The sequence below is a fragment of the Myxocyprinus asiaticus genome, chromosome 39 (assembly GCF_019703515.2).
Source record: "Myxocyprinus asiaticus isolate MX2 ecotype Aquarium Trade chromosome 39, UBuf_Myxa_2, whole genome shotgun sequence".
Taxonomy (NCBI): Eukaryota; Metazoa; Chordata; class Actinopteri; order Cypriniformes; family Catostomidae; genus Myxocyprinus; species Myxocyprinus asiaticus.
Window position 1 is genome coordinate 19,909,152 of NC_059382.1, and position 18,072 is coordinate 19,927,223.

Here is an 18,072-nt window from a genome sequence, read left to right on the forward strand (position 1 = left end):
CAATCCAGTACACCTCCTTTCAGAATCTAATTGGCTAATTCTCTAAAGGCTTGACATCCTTTTCTGGAATTTTCCAAGCTGCTTAAAGGCACAGTTAACTAAGTGTATATAAACTTCTGACCCACTGGAATTGTGGTATAGTCAATTAAAAGTGAAACAATCTGTCTGTAAACAATTGTTGGAAAAATTACTCGTGTCATGCACAAAGTAGATGTCCTAAATGACTTGCCAAAACTATAGTTTGCTAATATTAAATCTGTGGAGTGGTTAAAAAATGTGTTTTAATGACTTCAACCTAAGTGTATGTAAACTTCTGACTTAAACTGTATATAATTCACAGCAGTTCCAATTATTTTTTGCTTCACTTGAGTGTGAGCCTATATCTTGCACCTCCCTTGACAGGCATCCACATGTTGAAAACACATGTACTAATGCACACCTCATTCAGGAACAGAGAGCTCACAAAAACTTCCCACAAATTCAGCTCTGTTGCATAGCTAAGCTATCTCCCTGGTTAGTAGTGTTGTATGTAAAGACCCAGACGCTCCACTTTGCTGTTGTCCACCACATCCATTTCCTTTTGATTTATTCTCAAAATATTACGAATTAAAATACTTTGATTTTATTGTTAGCGTTAGTTTCTGCACAATGAACTATGAGCCAACAAGTTGTAATTTTCGCTTTGGTTCGCAACTTAAATTAAAAACGTGTTATATCCATTTATTGTGCACTTGACGTTTGCTCATATAAAGTTATGAACAGGTGTCAGTGTTGTTGTGCTTAACATAGGCCCTAATTGTTATTTGACAGGTAGGGTCATTTTAAGTCATGGTAGGAATGATTCTTCTTATTTATATATTTTAATGTGCCCTGTTGGCTAAGCCCCGGATGTCCCTGAAGTCTAGGAACGCCCCTGATTTAATCACAGATGTATAGGCTATATATAAAGTGACCCTGCAGTTGTGCTCACAATTAACTGCTCTGTGGAAAAAAAGCAAACTGAACTCAGAGCACCACCTGAGGTCATTTGCAGCATTCTCATAGACGATACTATTCTTGCAAAAAAAATTCAGAAGACTGAAACAAAGACAGTGTGAGAACCCTTTACATAAGCGTGTTCCATGAGACTGCACGCCTCCGGACAAACAGCGTGTCAGACATGTGCAAAACGGCTTTTCTGTCATCTGTTCTTAAAAATATCATAAACTGTTTCTTCATGCGTGTCTGTGTCTAACAGTATTTCTTGTGTCATTCCGAATCCAAGACGTCTTACAGTTACCCACCATGCACATTAGTGGTGCACCGATCAGGAAATTTGATGCCAACACCGATCTTATATTGTGCAGTTATATTTTTATGCCCCACTCAGTAAAATTACGGTAACACTTCACAAAAATGTTCCATTTGTTAACATTATTTAACAACATTACTGTAGTTAACATGAACTTATGAACTTAATGTTAGTTACAACATATACTATTACATTTTAAAATCAAAAGTTGTATTAGTTACCATTAGTTAATGCACTATGAACTAACATGAACTAACAATGAACAATTGTAATTTTATTAACTAACATTATAGTTAATAAAGACTGTAAAAATATATTGTTCATTGTTTGTTCATGATACCTTGTGCATTAACTAACGTTAACGAATGGAACCTTTTTATAAAGTTGCCAAAATTACATTATAATTACATTAATTGTGAATTGCTAACATTTATTTGTTTTGAAACAGTTATGAATAGTTCTGTTGTCAATATCAAATGTCATTGTGACATACTGGTAAGCAGTAAAAAACATGAGAGCATCACACACAGCAGAGATACTCTAAAACTGCTCCAGTGAGAGATCATTCATATCTAAGATTTGTTTACTGTCTTTGCCGTTTTGCTGTAACACAAATCACTAATTATTAAACAAATGCATGAAGACGCGGTGCCATTATGATTAAAATGTAATTGCTGTGATTAGTGGTAATGTGACCAACATTAATCTGATTTAAATTGGGATCCTCACAGAATAGCGCTGAGATGAGTGACTGATGAGATACTGTGAGCACCTGTAGAGCGTGCATGTTTGATTGACACCGTGAGTGAGCATAGTGAAGGGAGTGAAGCTGAAAGTGCTCATCATCACTCAACAGTCTCTATTGCTTAACACAACATCTGATTGTCACGACTCACCTTACATCACGTATACTCAGATTTGTATAAGCATGTTTATTTGTTGTTTAATTTGCTTTTATACCCATTCGCAGTCTCTTTATCCTCTCTGTGCTCACAGTGCAGCGAGTCAGAATGACTACCGTAATGACTCTAGAAAATGGGCAACTTAATATTCATACACGTGTAATTCTTACACATTTTTAAAAACAAACCTGCAGATTCATCTGGATAACAGCATGTCTGAAAGTTTACATTCATGAATACTTAAAACTGCCAACAATTCACCCTCCAGAGGCCACACTGTCATGCATCAAGGGCTGAGAAATGCTCATTCATTAGAGTAGCAGTGTATGTGTGATTCCCTGCATGCTGCAAAAAAGAATAGCCCTGGTTCTAGGTACGATCGGCCAATTGCAAATAACAGACTTAAGACGAAGATCGGCCGATTTAGATCGGTGGCCGATCGATCGTTGCACCCCTATTATATTTGCTACACTGGAAAAAAAATTGATTTTGAAAAATTGAGAGAACTGAGAATTAAATGTTGGCTCAATACATAAATATGAATTGTGGTGATAACATTTGAAAGTTTTCAATTAAAATAAAAAAAAAAAAATTATATTCACAGAGCACAATTATTGATTTATGTTTTAAACAAACCCATCGATTCCCTTCAGAAGACATTAATCGATTGACTGGAGTTGTGCGGATTACTTTTACGCTGCCTAAATATGCCTTTTGGACGTCAAACTTTGGTAGTCATTTCCTGGCATTGTATGGACATACTAACCTGAAATGTGCTTATACTAATCCTCATTTCGGTTCTGCTAAAGAAGGAAAGACATACACATCTGGGATGGCTTAAAGGTGAGAAAATCATGAGAATTTTCATTTTTGTGTGAACTAATCCTTTTTAAGTGTACAGTGACAAAATCTGAAACCACTGAAACAAATACACATTAATAGCTAAAATTAGGAACTGAGAGTAAATACAGTTGTACTGCATTACTGAAAACTGCATTCTACATAGTACCGAGGCTTGGGAGAACAACGAAAGCAGCACGCAAATGAGAATTCTAGAAGTGATGGATCTGCATTTCCATATAAAGATCATTCTTCAATGTGTTCAATGATGCAGTTGACCAGAAAGTGCATGTGGTTATGGGTAACTTGGGAGACTTACGAATGCTTTTATTATCCTCTAGAGCAGAGGTGGGCAACTCTGGTCCTGGAAAGCCACTGTCCTTCAAAATTGAGCTCCAAACCTAATCAAACACACCTGCCCTAAATTTTTTCAAGTAATCCTGGAGGTCTTCATTGATTTGTTCAGGTATGTTAGATTCGGGTTGGAGCTCAATTCTTCAGGACAGTGACTCTCCAGGAGTTGGCCACTCCTGACCTAGAGGATAACAAGGACTGTGAAACAGTATATTTCTCTCTTTCTTTCTTGTCACAGTTATTTCAGTTTTATGATTGTGCTGTAATTCTTTGGTAAGCTACACTGGCATCAGTTCTGCAAATATCTGTCAGATAATGTGTTTTCAGATGTTTATTATGTTTCAAATGTATGTACAATTTGATAGACCTACCTCTTTTAAGCTGCTTGTAAGAGCCATCTCAAATGTATGCAACATTGTCAAGTGTTTTTCTCTATAATCTAAGGTGAAGTATTGTCCACACAAATTATTCTGTTGTGCAGGTGATGAATAAAGTGTTAATAAAGTGTATGTTAAAGAGAGATATTATGTTTTATGGACTGCATTTATTTTCCCCAATTATATGTTATTTACACTGGGACAATAAGAAATAAACAATTCAGTCAACTGTAAAACAAAATTAGACCTCTAAAACTCAATTTTATAGTGTCTAACATTGGCTCAATCAGAAATTCTGTTGAGCCAATGCTAAAAGACTGTTGCTGCAACAGAGAATATTCAACTCAAAGAATTTTAATTGTCACTATAAAATTTTTAGGGGTCTAATTTTTTTTACAGTGTACTTGCAATAAAATGTCTTCTGTCAGTGCATGTACTTTGCTGCCTGTGTAATTTGATACGCTGGTAAAGAACATCTGACTTTCAATGCGTATTAATGGTTAATTTATCATGGGTTGCAAACTCTACATTAGGCAAGCCATTCTATTAGTTAGGCTATTGTATTGATATTGGAAGTTCCATTCATAATGTTTCCCCCCTTTATCCAGTATAAAATTTCACCGTACACCATGGCAACCCTAATCTCAGTGTTCATAGAGTTTACAAAAACTTTGAGGCCGAGTCAGAATGCAGGTATGCAGGCTTTGAAATGTTCCTTGTGAAACATGTCCCACAAAGAAATTCCTAATTTTCAAGACTTTAAAAGATCAGCAATTTATGATGTATTACATAAAACCAATCACCCAGTGCAGTTAAAGGTAACCAGGGGTAGAATTCAAAATGAATACAAACAAATAAGGCATTCAAACATGATCTGAGATAGAAGGATCAGGCATTCAGAATGTTTATGGAAAAAGTAGTCTGGGTAGGAACTACGAAAAAGCTATTGTCTAGAATTTCACTTAAATTGGATTATGGCTCCTTCTGTGATGGCAGAGATGTATTAATTGGTTTTCTAAGAAGGCCAGTGAAAAGGCACAGGTGCATGCCAGCATTTAACCTTTCGCTCTAATGAACAGCAACCTCAGACAAAAGAGCAGCAGAAAAACCGAGTCTGGGAGAAATGCCTGGGTTGTGGTTAAATTCTAAGAGGAATGTGAGGTCTTTCACACCTGCCCCACTAGTAAGCCCCTAAATAAGTCAATGTGCATAGAACTGAGGCAATCTGTTTTGGTAACTTCTTGAAGTAGATTTCTTCTGAATATGACATCAAAAACCAAAGAGCATGGCAAAAATAGAGCCATTTGGCCAAATGGTAACAAAAGACCATCTCTTCCATCGGGCTGCGTGCATGTGACCTTTGACTTATGTGGCTAACTTGAGCTGCACTGCAGGACGGCAGAGACATGTTTTCCCTGCTACAGCAGTATTATTGTGATTCAAACTCACTGGAGTTCTGATGATATACACTCTTCAACTGAAGATCAAATGAGATAGGCAGCACTGCGCTACATGCAGGCTGTTAACTCCTTCCACAACCATTTTAAAACTAACAAAACAACTTGATTCGGCACAAAGACTCGGTAACCATGTATTCAACAATAAATCAAGATCTTAACGCTGTTTCTATAGATTCGTTTGCCAATAATTCAACATGGCTTATCAAGCCAAAAGTATTGCACAAGAAACAGCGAGAGACATCAGAGCGTGGAAGAGGAACAGACAAGACCCATACTCACCAGGGAGGATTCATACAATTCCTGTGAATGAAAGAGGGAAGTATATTTCATTTACAGGAACATATGCATCATCAAGAAAAAAAAAAAAGGGGGGTAGGGGACTGAAGTAACCTTAGGTTGTACAATATCTTTCACTGGGAAGTTGGACCCAACAAGAACTGATGTAACCCAAGGCTTGATTCATAAAGTAATGAATCAAACAGATCAAAGGTTATGTATTCTCTTGTGGCTGTTAAAACATGCTGCATTGAAAGAGCTTTATGGAAACAGCAGGCCTAAATACGTTTGCTATCTATCATACAGGATTCACTATGTAAACTAAATCTATATATAGAGGTAATCTATATAGTCCCTTTTTCTTTGAAAAACAGTGACTGAGGAAAAGAATGAAAAGACTGTGATTGAAAGTGAGAAAACTGAGGCATATTTCTTAGTGCTCCACATATTTTATCACTGTCAGTCTGTCACTGTTGGAATGTACGTACTATGGATCAGCTGAGTTGAACAGTTCAAAGAACTTTGCATAACCGTGTCTGCCGCTGTCTCTGTGGGAAACAGAGGCCTCTTACTTCATGGAAGTGTTTAAAGGGTCAACATCTGCCTTATTCTGGGTTGAATACAGACATCAGCCATTAGCCAAAATGACTGCCAGAGATGTCCTGCTTGTACCCAAAACAATGAACGTAAAAATGTGAACTGAACATGGATTCGTTGGAAACTGATTTTCAGAGAGTCCTAGGAGATGTGCACAAAGTTTACTGTATTCTGTAGCAAGTATTTTGCAAATCCAGTATTTACAAGTGATTCTGTCAAGTGTGTTTTTCCACCACTAGAATCACCAAACATAATTACTAAAATAATGACAAACACTCCCCTCATGTGACAAATGGATTGTCCCTCCCCAAACTCACATCATTGGCTGTGCCAGTGTTGCTTTGTTGGGCTGGTTGGGATGCTTATACAAACAAAGCAATGCAACATAGCATTTCAACCTATGAATGGCTTACTTATAGTTCCCTCTGAATATTAAGCTGGGATATATAACCAGGGATGGGAATCAAGAATTGGTTTCTTTTTCAAAACCGGTTTTCAGACTATGAACAAGCCCGAAATACACTAACTTATTTTGGGACTTTTACAATGCTATATATTTAGGTATTTAACAGATAAAGCTTTTTATAGCCTATATATTCACCAGATTAAAAATATTGTATATATTTCACCAGACCAGATTTTTTATTTTTGTATTATTATTATTCTCAAGATATGAAGTTGAATACACGATGAATGTGCTGACAGCCACATTTCCAACTAGTCGCATTTGTCTTTTCATGTCCTCGCTTCAATTTAGAACACTTGATTATCTAATCAAAATAACCAAAATTTGCACTGAAGTGAGGATAAAAATATGGATGAAACATAAATATATTGGCAGTTGTTGCATAGATTTTTGCCGACAACTGATACCCATCTACCTCTGATACATACAGTACATTAAAAAAAAAAAAATGAATAAATCAAAACATTAAATTAAATGGTCTGTGTAAACACCTGTTGCATGATTGATTTATCAAAATAATAAAGGATCTTATCATTTGTTGACTGACTGCAGAGGGCAGTTAATACAATAAGAATTGCATTTTTTATATCCAAATATGTATTTCTCAGAAGTCCTAAAAGAATCGTTAATGGAATCGTGAAGGAACCAGAACTGTTAACATTAATCGTAATCAGAACCGTTAAATTCCTTGGGATTCCCATCCCTATATAAGACAATGAAAAAAATACAGACATCACCTTTAAATCCAGCATGCACTGCAATGCAATATTGCTATTGTACCAATCATGCAATTTCTGTTTTAAAGGATTAGTTCACCCAAAAATGACAATTCTCTCATCATTTACTCACCCTCATGCCATCCCAGATGTGTATAACTTTCTTCTTCAGAACACAAATTAAGATTTTTTAGAAGAACATTCTCTCTAGGTCCATAAAAAGCAAGTGAATGGGTGCCAAAATTTTTAAGCTCCACAAAGCACTTATAGCCAACATAAAAGTAATCCATAAGACTGCAGTGGATTAATTAATTAATGTCTTACGAAGCGAAACTCTAGTTGTGTGTAAGAAATAGATCAATATCAATATCAGGGTCAAGGTCAAGTTCACGTGAAAACTGATGCAAACACAGTGTTGTTTACAACAGAGTAGCATAGAAACTCATACATAGATGCCTCATTCGGCTGGTTTGGATACATCAACTGTGGTGCCATCTTGGAACGTTGAACAAGGAGAGATGTTTGAATCGGTTTGAATGTAAGCGAGTGAGTGGAGGAGATGCCTCAGTCCGAGCTCCTTGCTCAGACTGCTGCATAAACTTCTTTTGTGTGGAAACAGAGATGCGTTCCATAGAAACAGCTGCTAATAAGGGATCTACATATGAATATCTATGCAGAGGAGGCTTTTGTGAAAGAGGCAGTTTGAACTCCCTCAACAAGCTGGCCGGAAGCTAACATTTTTAGTAAAAAAGTTTTAAATATTAATCTATTTCTTACAAACACCTACCGTTTTGCTTCAGAAGACATTAATTAGACCACTAGAATCATATGGATTATTTTTATGATGGCTATATGTAATTTTTGGAGCTTCAAACATTTGGCACCCATTCACATGCATTTTATAAACCTACAGAGTTGAAATATTGTTCTAAAAATCTTCATTTGTGTTCTGCTAAAGAAAGACAGTCATACACATCTGGGATGGCATGAGGGTAAATTATTAGAGAATGTTCATTTTTGCGTGAACTGTTCCTTTAATTCTTGTATAGCAATGTAAAACTAGTCTACACAATGGGTGTGGTCTTTCATTCGCATTGACATTTATGTTTTAAAAGCCTACTATGTCACAATTCTTCACGAGAGTTTGGTCAGATGTTTGTGGTGCGTATTTCAGGTCACATCCAGCTCACATGACTCAGTGGGCCATTTCTCAAACAGGTTGGACTGCTCAGGTACAGGTTCACACACCTGGATGCCATCCAGACACTGAACGCACATTGAGAGGAAATCGTGAAACCAAGACATAAAGGACAGACAAGTTTCCACATGTGATGTAACGACATGCGGTTGAAAGAGAAACATGGCTTCAAAATGCCTCTGCGCTCATATGAGTCACAAAAAAAAAAAAAAAAAAAAAAAAAAACATTTTGCCACAAGACACAATAACCATTTGCCCTAAAGTTGAATTCATTACAACAAAGTTTCCTAACTCAAACTAGCGAGGTGATAACATTTAAAAGTAAAGAGGAGGGCTGGCCCACTGCCAAGCAAGTCACAGATATCCCAATAGGGATATTAATGCCAACCACTTTGCTCTTCAGTTGGCAGCAGACATGAACTGAGATTGATTCATCTTCTCAACTGCATATGTTGCCCATGGGCAGAGTACTGAGCAACACAATACACCTTGAAAACCAAGAGTACGGTTTGAGAAGAGCTTGCGTTAGAGATGAAAGATTCACGCATGGATATGATCACACATCGCACACGTCTTTTTCCCCCCAAACACTTGCCGCTGGTTTTTGATATGTCACCGTGATTCTTGCAGCACAGAAGCTGAGTTAAGCAGGCCAACTGCTTGAAAAACCTCACATAACCCACTGTTGAAGTGCTGCCTATTACTCAGAAAGCCTGGTTTGTACATTATGAAAATGCATGCTGAAAAAAGCCACAACCATGACCAGTGACGTTTTTCCTTGTAGATATTCAGGCACAATATTTCCATCTCAAATGATTTCGATCCAAAATGAAACCCAGCTGTGACAAATCAGAATGCTTCTGTCTCACTTGAGGAGATATGGGTAAACTGTTTCTGATGCTTTCAAAACAATCTACATAAGTCTATAAACATCCGCCGATTTAGAATAATCGGCCTCTTATGATGCCCATTTTCTGCTTAATAACAAGCCAGCTGGACAAAGTTCTGTCCTCTGCAATACTGCTGTGCCATCTTCACCCACTGTTCTGTAGTTAAAGTAAGTGTGCCATGTCATTACAATAAAGGAAAAATGTATTTAATAATAATTAACAATAAACGTTGGTTGAATCAGATCTCAAGTATGCCAAGTAGGGCTGGGTGATATGTCTTAAATTATATCTCCCTATTTTTCAGCCTATTGACAATATTCGATATATATCTCAATAATTATGTATTTGCTCTAAAATGGCTTTGTTTTTTTGTTTTTTTTAATCAGAGGAACCATCATTTTATCCAAACAACCATTGTAGCCAAGTAGATTCAATATTTTAAAGATATTAAATAAAAATCCATTTAAAAATAATTTGTTTTTCATTAAATAAACACAAGGGAGAATTAAATTCAACCATTTTCACTAATATGCACTTTATATTTAAATTTCATTTAAACTGATAGATAGTAGCTTCATAAAAAGTAGAGCCTGACCGATATGGGATTTTTGAGACCGATACCGATTTTAGAGAGGGAAAATTCACTGATTACTGATATGGTGGCCGATATAGTTCATTTTTGAGCTGGAGTGAAAACAGACCTTTTCTATGTGGATTGTTCACCAATTTTGCACCGATATGACCATGTAAAGGTACTCAGAAGGCTGCTTTCTTAAATATTTTTATCAAAGAATATTTGACATTATTATTATACATTGTCAACAAATTCTAGAAATGAACACTGAGAAAATAAATAATTAATAAAAATACCTATAATAGCTAAACAAACATCAGTACTGTATGTTCAGTATCAGTCAGTTGCTGACCATTAAAATAAAGAATAAATTAAAATAAAATAAATAGCTAAATAAACATCAGTAGTACTTAGTATCAGTCAAATGCTGACTATTTTAATACTGCCAGTAAATTAGGGGTGGGTTGTAAAACAAGTAGCATTTACACCTGCCGAGTCAAGAGATAAACAGCGACAGCATTGTTACACCGTATTCTGCTATACAAGTTCAGGGGAATCTTTCAACAGTGGAAAACAGACTTTTAAATATTGCATTTTGTAAATGCAATGACTGGAATTGTTTGGTTGAAAGGGGTAATAAACTGTGAATCCTGAACAAAACAGTTTGGTGAATACATGTTTACACATTAGCTTCCACTCAGCTGACAAGCAATGAAAGTAACTACATGGTTAGCTAGTTAGCTATAAGCTCGTTGTCACTGAGAGTAAAAGATGGACGTTGTTTATTTACTTTCCAGCATTGCGTCTCACCAACTAGGTAACAACATAGCATGAAATCAACACTCAACAAACACAATCCACCACTGCACCGTTGTCTGCTGAGATGCAAAACATGCTCTGATGCTTACCTTTCAATCTGCTACATTACTGACTGCACTGACAAACTATAGCTGGCTAACATAGCAAACAGATGTGATAAACATGAGTGACATGGTTGTCAGGGACAGGGTTAACGTTATATTAATTATATTGAAAAGGGAAAACGATGGGGTCATTGTTTATTAACTTTCCAGTATGTATTCCACAAACTAGTTAGCAACTTACTGTGAAGACACCACTCAACTCTGCACCACTTAACTCTGCACTGTCTGCAGAACAACTGTCACCAGAACCACCATCAGCTCAGCTCTGTAAACAATGGAGTCGGAGCGCACTCTGCTGGACAAACTACATTAGGACACCAATTCTAAATCACCCCAAGCATTGTTTTCTGCATTATATGTTTTGAAAAAAGTTTTCATATCTGTGCTATCTGGAAAACATATACGGCAATGCAATATATCTGATCTAATAAAAAGCATTATTTAAAATATTAATTATTTAAAATATCCTTCAAATGCCGTTACTAATACATTTTTGTGAATGAACAAGGAGTGTAAAGCTACTTCACTGACTTATTTTGAAAACCCAGTTGAACATTGCATAAAACTAAATTATTACTGTGGGACATGTCAGGTTTTATCATAATATAATGCTGAATTATCATTATTATTATGATTATTAGATTTGCGTTAGTCCTGTTTACTTCACCTCCATCTGGGGCTTTTATTTTGACACAGAAAATGCTGTCGTATTTACTTCGACTTCACAAGGAGGTTTTAATTTTACACAGAAAAGGCAATGTGTATTTGACAGTTTACAATGTTCTGCATTTCCTGAAACGCTGTAATCTCCTCCTTTTCTGTTATACAATGCCGCGTTTGTAGATTTGTATAATATCTTGTTGTGGTTACTAATGTTCGGAATTGTGTGAATGCTTGAACCTGTATTACTTTGATTTCACAATGCACGTGAACTGATCTGAGAGCGCCGCCATGCGCGTGCACACAGATCAGCGAGTCACCGGTTTGTTCTGAATCACACACAGACCATGTTTATCTGTCTTTAAATCACAGCCTTTTGTGGAATAATAATCACATACGACCAACTCGCCATTTTGATGTTATTTTAATTGTGCAGCCCTGAAGGATCTTGAAATTAGTCTACTGATGCGCTCTTTATGAAACTTAATGACCAAATAAAGCACATTAAAGTCATTGCAATATTCACGATATTGGTCAATTTTACATCGTCAGAAAAATTATCTCGTTTATATAATTAATATTCGATATATCGTCCAGCCCTAATGCCAAGGTCTTAGATTTAGACCCACAGTAAATTCCAAACAACTGAAAGCTCAGCTTGGCTGGTCTTAGCCAGCCATTGAGGAAATTAAATTATCTAAAACAAATAAATTAAAGGAATAATTCACCAAAAAATTATAATTTTCTCGTCGTTTACTCACCCTTCTGTTGTCTCAAATTTGTATGACTTTCTTCCATGGAACACAAACTAAGATATTTTAGAGATGTTGATGATGTTGTCTGTTTGTCCATACAATGCAAGTGAATGGTGACCACATTTTCAAGCTCCAATAATGACAAAGTTAGTATAGAGGTAATCCATAAAAGTGGTTTCATTCTTGTCTACTGAAGTGATCTAATCGGTTTTGGGCAAGAACAGACCTAAATGTAACTCCTTTTTGACATTGCAGTCTCTAAGAATGATCATGATTTCAAGCTCGATTACACTTCCTAGTGCTTGACACATGCACAGAGCAATAGATGGCGCTAGTTAGTGTAATTGAGCTTTAATCATGATCGTCATGGGTGGAGACTGCTGAAAAGGAGTTATATTTTGGCCTGTTCTCACCCAAAATCGATTGAATTGCTTCAGAAGACTACCTTTATGTTTTACTTTTTGAAGTTTGAAAATTTGGTCACCATTCACTTGCATTGCATGGACAAACAGACATCACATCTCCATTAAAAAATATGTGTTTGTGTTCCATGGAAGACAGAAAGTCATACAAGTTTGAGACGATACAAGAGAGTAAATAATGAGATAATTATAATTTTTTGGGTGAACTATTCCTTTTAAGTTATGTTCTGCCAAATCAGACATTATGTCTGTTTAAAGGAGGCGCAAAAGACTGAAAAAAGCAAGGAAAAGAAAAGATTAGCTCTTCACACTCAGTTGGTTCCTTTAGCACCTGGTTAGACTGATGCCGGCATAACCATCCTTCATTCACTAATATTCCTAAAGTATGTCTAAAGTCTGTCTAATTCCATCCCTGTTAAAGCCATTGCAGAGCAGCGTGCAGTAAATCCAAGAAGGCAGCTGGAAGTCATTGTTAATTCAACTTTCCATAAATCCCTGAAATATGGGGAAACTTAGATGAGAAACACATGTGAGAGGAATGGATACAGGCCAGCCAGTGGTACTGATTAAAAAATAAAGGAAAAGTTCAAGCCTTCCCATACGAAATCTGAACCCTCTACACTGACCACGTTTGTCCAGGATCAGGGGACACGAGGGCAGAGGGGTGCTGACATGACTGAACCAAAGCTGATGTGAACTCAGGGATAAGGGCAGTGACAGTGGCACTGCTAATCCTGATGGTATGATCACTAGTGAGAGAATCTGACCTAAGGTCAAAAGTTCATCACTGATAGTGGCAGTTAGCAGGGGCTGGTTTTAATAGTATTAATGAGGAAAATTCACCACTTCTCAAATGAAGAGCCAACTTCTAAAATCTGATCACCAATATGTCAAATATGATCTGGATAAGTGATAGAAAGATAGCAAAATTACCTAGAAATGTGGGTTATGTCATTAAAATTACATGGGAACACACATTCTGATCAAATGTTTACTTTGAATTGCTCTGGATAAAAGTAGATGTGAGTTAATGTGTCCAAATGTAATTGTCATATAAATGTATCCACAATTAATTCACCTAGTATAAATGAAATAATTGACTTGGACTGTATGGAGATAAAAAAACAAAACAATATATTGCACTTCTATGGAATTATGTTGCAATAAGATTAAGTGACTACGTAAATAACTAAATGAATCAAGCATAGCCACAGTTGCCTTTAACTTACCTGTCTGAAATCAGCCACAAAAGTTATGAGAGTCCCATCTCCTTGTTTAAACTCCACAGTGATGGAGTCTTTCTCACTGTCCGCTTCCAGAACTTCATCAGTGATCTGCCCATCGGACAAACGAACCTTCACCTTCAGCTCTGATCCAGACCCAAGAGTTATTGACAACGTGAGCACCCAAACCAAAAAAGTTAACCGAACTGAACCCGATGAAATCCGCCTCGCCAACATTCCAGATTATCCTAACACTCTGAGCTCAGAAGGAGAACGCACTGGAATAACAGTCCAGCGGTTATAAAGTAGCGTTGATGCGGTCCGACTCATTCCACAACACTCAGATAGACTCAGCTATCTCCCCCTCTAATATCACTGCGGGTCCGCATTTTAAACTTCATCCGTATTTTTTGGAAGCTGGAAACACAAATGAATTCATAAAGTGTTTCAAAAAGGTCTAGAAACTATTCACGTTTTGTAAATAAACATAAGAAAAGCCGCGTCGCGCACGCGATCAATCTGTTGTTTTCACTCGTCTCGCGCCTCTCATTGAGCGAACTTTGATTTGTGAGCTCGCGCAGATTCGTGCTCATGCCACTGACGCTCGTGCTCATTCAGGACACTGCGCTTCACGCTGACTTCAATTTTAGTTTCTGTTTTTCTTCTCAGGAGTTCCCCCTCCCCCCCCCCCAGTATTGCGGATTCGTCACTTCCTTCATTATCCAAATTGCAGCAGTCCTACGGCCTCCCAGTCCCAAAGTTTAGATGGCAGCGCTCGAAAACTCTTAAAGGCACAGCGCCCTCTCAAACAACCGTCCAATAAGAGCCTGCGTAGTGCGTAAAAGGGCGGTCACAAGACACTTCGCGCTCCATTCACTCTTATTATTGATGGGAAGATCGGATCATTTTACTGACTTGAATAAAGATTTGCTCATTTTGCTGAACAAGACTCAAAGATCCAAGTCATTTCGTTCATTTGAGCACAATTAAATTAAAATGTTAAAATTTCAATAGCCAAATCACCCCCAACATGTCTACTTACGCAAACTTTGATTATAGTCCCAATAAGGTTAAAATGATAATGCAGCCAAGGACAAATTATGAGACACAGAAAGATTAGTTCACCTCTGGAATCTTCTTGTCCTTCTTGTATGCTATCGTATACGGCTGTCACGTGACAAAAGAACAAATGACTTGGACAAGAAGACTCCAGAAGTGAACTAATCATTTCTGTTTCCTGTGTGTATGCATAGCGTGTACGGCTGTCACGTGACAAAAGAATGAACGACTCAGACCAAAAGAGCTGAAAGGTGAACTAATAATTTCTGTTTCCTGTACAGCGCCTATGCGGTTTTCTCATAACAGAGGTTGCGCAAAGCGCATGCACGAGCAAAACAAAATGAACGAATCACTCTCTGAGACTACTCATTCTTCTGAGTCATATAAAAGATTAGTTCAAAATGAACGAATCGTTCATGAACGACCCATCACTATCTCTCATTCAAATGCATCGTGTGACAAGAGGAAGCGCGACCAATAGGAAACCGAAACGTCACACGCTAACCTCTTGGCTCAATTCAAAGGATACATATTTTAAAGCTGCGAGATTTATTGAGGCAGGAAAGTGAGTAGATAATATATTTTAACATTTTTTTATGTTAGATTATTTGTTATTTGAGAGTCATTATTTACTTTCACCAGAAGCTCTCCCGCGTGACATCATATCCTGGTTCGTTGCATTGTCCGAAAAAAAACTGTGAGCTCAAAGCCTAGTGTGACCGGTGAACCTTAAGACAACTGATACATTTCTAGCATTTACATAGCATTTACATAGCATTATAGCATCTTGATTAACAAAGCAGAAAATATGCTTGTATATTTCTATATATTGTTATATTGCAATAAAAAAATAAATTACAAAAAATCTGAAAAACTCCAAAATAACACATTCTATTTAAGTATTGATCTGTTATACTTCATTTGTTTTTAATATAAGAGAAGCAAGACAAAAAGATAATGTGGGGAGCTTTGTGTTTAATTTTAGCATATGAGGAATAAATAGTTGTTTGCCAAGTTTTTCTAAAAAGTAATAGAGCTGTTCAGCCATGATGTCAATTTGCAGGCAAACCAAGAAGGCTATTGGTGTGACCCACTGGTGTGCGTTTTTAGCACCAATGCAACACAATGAAGAGCAAAACCATGCATTAGGTGTGAAATTAATGCTTTTTCTATCTATTTTATCAAACTAATGCAGCCACAAATAATGATGGGAAATGTAGTTTTGTTGCAAAAGCTTGTTGCTGCATAATCCAGTTTTCATCATTATTTTCTTCATTAACAGTACAAAAAAAATTCATTTAAACTAAACTGCTCAGTCAAAATCCTCATGTAAAACTAAATTATTACCAATAGCAATTTGATTCCGCCATGATTCATAAATCGACACGCCCCCATCTTGAAAAGTCAGAGCTCAAAGATTATCCAGAGTTTTCCACTGGTATTTATGACTTTGTGATGTGCACTTAACTCGTAAATATGATCATTCTGATGTGACTTGAACAAAACATAATTCACCATGAGTTCCCTCAAAAAGTTCCTATGATTTTTTTTTTTAGAATAAGGATTTTTAAATCACTAGTAAAATAAGATCTGTGGTAAAAAAAAAAAAAAAAAAATTATTTGAGGAGACTTTCCCATTTTGTTTTAGAACATAAATTACATAAATTACAAAGAACATAAATTGTGCCTTTTAAAAATGCATGTTGCTAACCCATCGCTAAACAAGGACGGCAACAGTCATTCATTTCATAAAGCATGTGGCTCCCATGCTTATGGTAGTTGTAGTGCTTTATAAGCATTGTGATAGCAACATGCATTTTAAATAACACAGTTGCTTCAGAATTAATGTTTGAGATATGACTGTTTGTCGTTTATCTTCTAGAACAAAATGTGAAGGTCTCCTCAAGTAATTTGAACCACAGGTCTAATATCCAAAACTACCATTATAAAAGCCCATAGGAAATTCCAGAGGGAAACCATGGCTTGAAAATGCTAATTATCTTCCGGGTTTTTTGGACTATGACCTGAACAATAGACTCAAAAGCCCTGATGAAAATAAATAAATAAATAAATAAAACCAGACTAAGGTGGTTGGCAGGTCTTAGCTGGTTCAGGCTGGTTTTAGCTGATCTTAGCAGGATGAAGTTGGTCACCAAGCTGGTCCAGTTGGTTTAAGCTGCATGACCAGCCAAAATGTGCCAAAAACCACCAGCATTGTTGACCAGGCTCAGTGACTATCTAAGACCAGCCAACTAGTTTAGACTGGTTTTCACTGTGTTTTTTATTTTATTTATTTTTTTAGTAGGGGCTTTTTATGACACTTAGGCCTATGAGTTACTAAAATACTCATAAAATACTAAAGGATTTATGATGTAATAAATTTCAAATGGTTAGAGTGAAGCTGTAAACAAGTTATTTTGAGGGCTTCATGAACTTGCGTAGTCTTCATGATTTTTTCTTTAAAGCCTTTTAATGCATCCCAAGAAATCCCCCAAAATCAATAATTCATCTGCTTTGATCGCCACCAAGACACCAAAATAAGGATTGGGGACAGGGTTCTTTTCAATCCATGAAAGATTTATTAACTTTCATTAGGACCTTAAGGAGAGCTCTAACTAAACTAAAGTAATGAGTTCCACACACTGGACTTTGAAATGTTTAAGGAGATAGAAGTGGCACATTACAAAGTGAATTGCCTCTTGAGGAGAAGATACTCCATCTGGGCCTCATCAGAGCTCTTATCTCCAGGTGATGTGTTTCTTGCTTGGTGGCCCAAGTAAGTGACCTCAGTTAAGTAGAAAGATTTTTTTTCTTGCTTTTCAGACTAGTGTTTACTTTTTTAGCAAGAAAATTATGGATGTCTATGATCTTTCCATGTTTTGTACAAAGTGCCATTTGGCATCCTGCGGAAAGGTTAGTTAAAGTGTGTAAACATAGTTAATCATTAACTATACATTTAATAATTTCGCCATCAGACACACACCACACATACATATTGTACACAAAGACACACACCATACTGTCTACTTTAACCACTAAAAGGCATCTAGAGCTATAAAAGTGCTGAGTTATTGGTCTGTGGTTAGACA

The 18,072-nt window shown here is 36.6% G+C and overlaps 1 protein-coding gene across 1 annotated transcript in view; it reads right to left on the reverse strand.

Annotated features, from left to right (window-relative positions):
• The window catches only part of LOC127429753 (out at first protein homolog), a 29,270-nt gene extending 14,696 nt beyond the window's left edge, over positions 1–14,574 (reverse strand). Inside the window, exon 1 of the mRNA XM_051678899.1 lies at positions 13,931–14,574. Within this exon, the coding sequence (XP_051534859.1) occupies positions 13,931–14,161 (231 nt within the window). The 5' untranslated portion in view covers positions 14,162–14,574. The remainder of the gene's footprint in view (positions 1–13,930) is intronic.
• Between the last annotated feature and the right edge of the window lie 3,498 nt (positions 14,575–18,072).